The sequence below is a fragment of the Gavialis gangeticus genome, unplaced genomic scaffold (assembly GCF_001723915.1).
Source record: "Gavialis gangeticus isolate Ggan-Ray unplaced genomic scaffold, GavGan_comp1, whole genome shotgun sequence".
In the NCBI taxonomy this organism is placed as follows: Eukaryota; Metazoa; Chordata; order Crocodylia; family Gavialidae; genus Gavialis; species Gavialis gangeticus.
In genome coordinates, this window is record NW_017729024.1 from 100704913 (window position 1) to 100710493 (window position 5581).

The window sequence follows — 5581 nt, forward strand, 5'->3', positions numbered from 1 at the left end:
TCACCACCACCTGCCCCCTCCCATCTGCCTCCCTGCCCCTTTCCCCACCACTGTGCCTGCACCTGCCCTCCTATCACCTGTCTGCTCTGGTGCCTGCCCCCCACCACCCACCTCATTTCTGCAGTGGGTCTGACTCTGTCTCCAGCTTCAGGGCAGTCAGCTTCAGGCTGGGACCACCCCAACTCCAGCTGTGGTCCTAGCCCAGAAACAGCAGCCGCATCTCTAGGCCCAGCCAGGTTAGGGCTAGGGCTTGAGCCAAAGGTAAGTGACAAGGGTGGCAATTGTAGGGGTTGGGGGAAGGTGGCAGGGGAGCAGACTGCAAACTCTCCCCCACATGCTCCCCCAAGCCTCACACTGTGGGGTTCCCCCCACACACCCCTTCACTATGCAGTATCCTCTGCACTTCCCCCACTTCCATTGCATGATCTCCCTGAGCCCCCTCACCACATGCCCCTCTAATTCTGCACCAGCTACCCTGGTCCAGGGCAGGTTGTGGCTCAGCTCCAGCTTCAGTCTTGGACCTAGAGTTGGGGGCCACAGAAGCTTCCCACTCTGGGTCAGTACTCAAATCTAATATGAGGCTTTTTTCTTCCATTTTGATTGAGAAAAAAACCTCAATTTGGATTCAGGTAAATATAGTCCTTAAGTAGTGTCTTACAAATGCACTATGTATTTCATCATGCACTGATCATATTTGCATAATATCATGGAAGGAACAAATTACAGTTTACTGTACAAATATTTGGAAACCATTTCCATATTTAGGACACCCTGTAACCATGCCAACATGCCTCAGTGGTTTAATTGGATGACTTAATGTGTTGTAAGCCAATACTCAGAACTTTTTAATGTTCTCTGCTGTCTGGCAGCAAGGACAAACACACCCTTTAGTAGATTTACATGTCATACCCTCTACTTTGGCACTGCAGATTTCACATATTAAAATAATTTTTCAAGTCTGGTTTAATCTGGGAACAATTACTGTATTTACCGAAATCCAAGATGGCTTTGAATTTAAGACAATCCACTAATAATTAGATTCTATAGATGGAAATTCTATAATTTTTTATAATTTACCATGTATAAAATCTAATTATTGTAGGGTCATCTTAAATTCATTCCACCCACTGCTGCAGCATGGCAAACAGCAGTAGGGGGGCAAGTAGTGAGGGGGGGCAGGTGGCAGGGGAGTCAAGTGACCTGAACCCTGCCCCTTGCCACCTGCTCCCCCAACTATTTGCCCCCTCTGTTGCCTGTCCCATCCCCTCCCTGTGCCTGCATTCCCTGACTTCTGTCCCCCTGCAGTGATTCCACTCCCTAGCACCTGCCCCTCCACTTCTCTCCATCCTCCAGACCCCTCCACTGCCTCTCCCCACCCTGCCATCTGCCATCCCTTTCTCCTGCACTGCACCTCTGCTTCCTTCCAGCTCCAGTGCTGGTCTGGCCAGAGGCACAGAGTCAGGACTTGAGTTGCTGCCACTGCCACAATTGCTACATGACTGGGTGGAAGGGGAGAGAGGGCAGAGCAACCATGGGCTCCATGGTCCTGACTAGACCAGGGCTGAAGCTGAAGCATAAGTGGTAGCAGAGGATGGTAAAGGAGACAAAAGGGGGCAGAGGTAGTGGGGTAGAGGGGGCCAGAGGTGGTGGGGAAGGCAGGTAGCAGCTACAGTGCAACTCCAACCTCAAAATTAAACTTAAGACCAAGCTGGGGCCAGAATCAAAGCCACAGCAACTGTCTTAAATCCAAGATGTAGGGGTTCCCCCCCACATTAAATGGTTTCAAGTATATATGGTACTTCACTTTTTGTAGAAGAAATCCATCAGGGACATTATGAGATGAACAAGTACAATATAATATATGGTCTTACAGGGAGCATCTACACGTTCATTAATGCACTATCATTATGATACATTTAATTTAGTACCTGTAATTACAGGTACTAAATGCTCCATAATTGGCGCTACTGCACATTAGTGTCATCACAGGCTTTTTTTTGACATTGTGCATTCTACTGCGCATTACTTCATTAGCATGGGGTTTTCCTGCTGTGCTAATGTGCAGTAGAATTAATCTACTCTGCTTGAAGCATCTTGTGTAGATGCACCCAGATTGCTAAATCACTTGAACAACTTTTCTCTGAAATTTTATACTCTATAAAATACATTGCTAAAGTAACTGTATTTAGTCAATTCATGCTGCACATTCATAAAAATATAAACTGAAAGGAAACTGTAATCGCCTAATAGATGGAGAAATATTTTTACAATATATTTTCCTATATACACACTCTGCTGAGCACTTAAAATGCTTAAAAAACCCCCAAGAAAACAGTTCCTAATGAACTCTTGGGTTTTTGCTTGTTTGTTTATTTTGTTTTGTTTTTTGAACAATTATAGGGAACAGCTTCCAATGAAGCTTTTCAGAAATCTTGTGATTGCAAAGTCCAATTTACAATATGTCGAAGCAGAGAAAACTGTGTTAGATTGTATCACAACTGAGGAAATTCCAGAATGGATTGGCAAAAATAGCCTACATTTTGCCCTGCTAGGTAAGAACTTTGTGTCAGATAAAAATAGCCTAATAATTCAGAATTTCCTTCTTTTTAGATACTCTATGGAATATTTAAATGCAAATATACCAGGAAACTTAGTGCCTTTTGCTTCACTTTACCCTACTCTTCCAGTTATAACATGACATTTAAAATCTAACATGCTATGAAGTCCTAAGCACATGAAATATCTAAGATTATGGTTTGCAACTGAATTATCCTATAAAAGCCTACAGTTAATAAAAGTTTGATTTAGAAACAAGCTCAACCAGAAGTTAACACATGCTTGAAACAGTACAGAACTGAACAAGACCCCTAAATATATGATAATGTTTACAGGGTATATGAAACCTAAATTTGTCATTAGAATTCAGAATTTTTATGTGGCTTGATAGCCAATCCCTGAATATGAGAGCAGACACAGAGAACCATGTTGTCTAAGAGCTAATATTTCATGTTGTTTATAGAAAGACTTTTAATGTCTTTCTATAATGTCGCAAGATGAAGGGATTCCCGCCCCCCCAAATGATTTCCTTTTGATGCCAACACATGAAACTCGAGTGGGGGAGGACTGAAGAACTCTTGATTGATCACTGACAGTTTTTTATTTGCTAATATTAGTTAATATTCTTCTATTGAAATCCCTCACCAGCTTCTGACAAAGAAATTCATACAGATGATAAGACCCATTTTCCAGATGAAGTCCTGCTGACACCAGAAAACAAATCGCAGGTAATGTGTTAAAAAATATTCATCATGCAAAAGGATAGGAGGAATTATTTTTTTTTAAATCAAGTCCTCAAATTACTCTTAGAACCCAAGGATTTTCTCTGTTCTACATATAATGACTTGGTGTGTTTCTGTCTCTGAAAAGCAAATCTCAAGAGGAATTGTATAGTGAGCTATATTATTTATTTTTCCATTTCAAGATAGGCCTATCATCAACCATTAAGTGTATTAACAATAGAAACCCCAACACAATATTGAGCATTGTGTAAGTATTGAGTAAACAGTACATTTCTGATGTTGTGCCATGCAACTGTCTATTTTTCTCTTATAAATATTTCTCTTTGATGATATTTGGACCTTTAAATATTTAATACCAAGGGTTAGGCATAGGCCATTAGTAAGACTTCTGGCATATGTCTATACTATTTCCACTTCTACACAACAGTGTTGTTGAGAATCTTGCCCTGCCCACCTCCATACATGTCAAACCTAGAATTGAAGAAGATATATCATCCTGACTATGATCCCTGCCTGTGTTTTTTTGAGACCACTATCTCCAGCATGCTTATGAGCAGTATTGGAGTGAATTTCCCTGCCTCATTTCTGTTTTTGGCTTATATAGAAAAGAACCAAGTTGACAGAACATGATTTTAAGTAGTACTCTATTGCAGAAGCAATAGAGACATGCTAATACCCTTGCATGGCTTAGGATGTCAGTGCAAGATTTTGTTCCTTGTGAGGTGCCATTTGTACTATCTCTGGTTTTACAGTTCAGTTCAGAAAATCCTGATTGAAATGGGTTTATTCTGTGAAAGTGACAAGATGCAAAGGAAACAACAGCCCCAACTAGTATTTCTGAGCAGTAAGCATCTGTTTGAGCATCTGTTTGCTAAAGAGGAACATCTATTTGTTAGATACGAGTTTACTGCATACTTCATTAGCAAACAGATGCTCATGGCTCCCACAGTCCTAGTATAGTTTGATCATAAACACATACCTTTATATGGCTGTGAAGAGAACTTCCAGGATCAGCAGCCAGGGATTTTTTCTAAGACCCTGAAGTAAGTAAGAACCCCCCTCTCCTTTCCCATCTATGCTCACTGCACCTTCCTTCCCATCCCCTTCCTCCTTCCCTCACCCATCACCGGCTGCCTCAGGGGTTGGGGAGGGGAAAGGGAGCTTCAGAGCTGCTCCTACCTACTCTAGCCAGGCCATATGTGGCTCATCCAGGGGCAGCAGCAGGAAGGTTCTTCCTCCCTGCCAGGGCCCCCCTGATGTTCCTTGCCAGCCCATGAGCAGGTATAAGGAAAGGGGACCCACCACCTGCCACAGCCATCTCTGCTATCTCTAGCTAAGCCTGATTCCATGTCTGCCTGGCTAGCAGCATTGAAACCTGCCCACCTCCCCCCACCCCTCCAAGATTGCTACCTGATTGAGAGACTTAAAAAACTATCTTGACTGCTTGTCCTGTAGCATGGTCTGCCCACCAGGGGTTGGGGAGGGGTGCTGGGAGTGAGAGGTGCATCCACCTCTGTAGAACAGGATGCTACTTCCACACCACCTTTTACAAATCCTGGATCTGCCCTGGAAAGTTTCCAAACTGGTTCATATTGCCTGAAATCTTCCTGCAGCCAAAACAGGTTGTTTCCTCTGAATTTATTCTTTTACCATAAAGCACCATGGCACTTGCTTTAATATTCACATTGCTAATATCAAAGGAAGAATAAGAATAAATTACTTAATGATGGACCAGCTCAGCATTTCTACCAGAGTGATGCTGCTTATAATATTATTATCCTATATTATTTTCCTGTGAGCACCCTTTCATGGTCAAATACAGGTTTGGATATATATTATAATTCTAGTGCCAAGTTAATATTTCTACATAGAAGACACTGAACTGACTCTATCTTGATGCTTGTTCATGTTGCCACCTTGATAAGTGAAAAGCAAAACTGTAAAACCTTTCATAGATTTCATAGATTTTTTTAGGGTCTGATGGGACCTCAGTAGATCATCAAGTCCGACCCCCTGACCTGGGCAGGAAAGAGTGCTGAGGTCAGATGATCCTAGTGAGGTGCTTGTTTACTCTCCCCTTAAAGACCTCCAAAGTTTCATAGTTTCATAGCTTCTAGGGTCGGAAGGGACCTGAGCAGATCATCTAGTCCGACCCCCTGCCATGGCAGGAAAGAGTACTGGGGTCAAACGACCCCAGTAAGGTGGTCATCCAACCTCCTCTTAAAAACCCCCAGGGTGGGAGCCTGCACCACCTCACTTGGAAGCTGGTTCCAGACCCTAGC

General features: G+C 42.8%; 1 protein-coding gene across 1 annotated transcript in view; it reads left to right on the top strand.

The window, feature by feature from the left end:
- Positions 1-5581, top strand: part of LOC109297588 (centrosome-associated protein CEP250-like) — a 91651-nt gene that overhangs the window by 84174 nt on the left and 1896 nt on the right. The window contains exons 13-14 of the mRNA XM_019517457.1: positions 2401-2552; positions 3205-3284. Coding sequence (XP_019373002.1) covers positions 2401-2552; positions 3205-3284 — 232 coding nt within the window. The remainder of the gene's footprint in view (positions 1-2400; positions 2553-3204; positions 3285-5581) is intronic.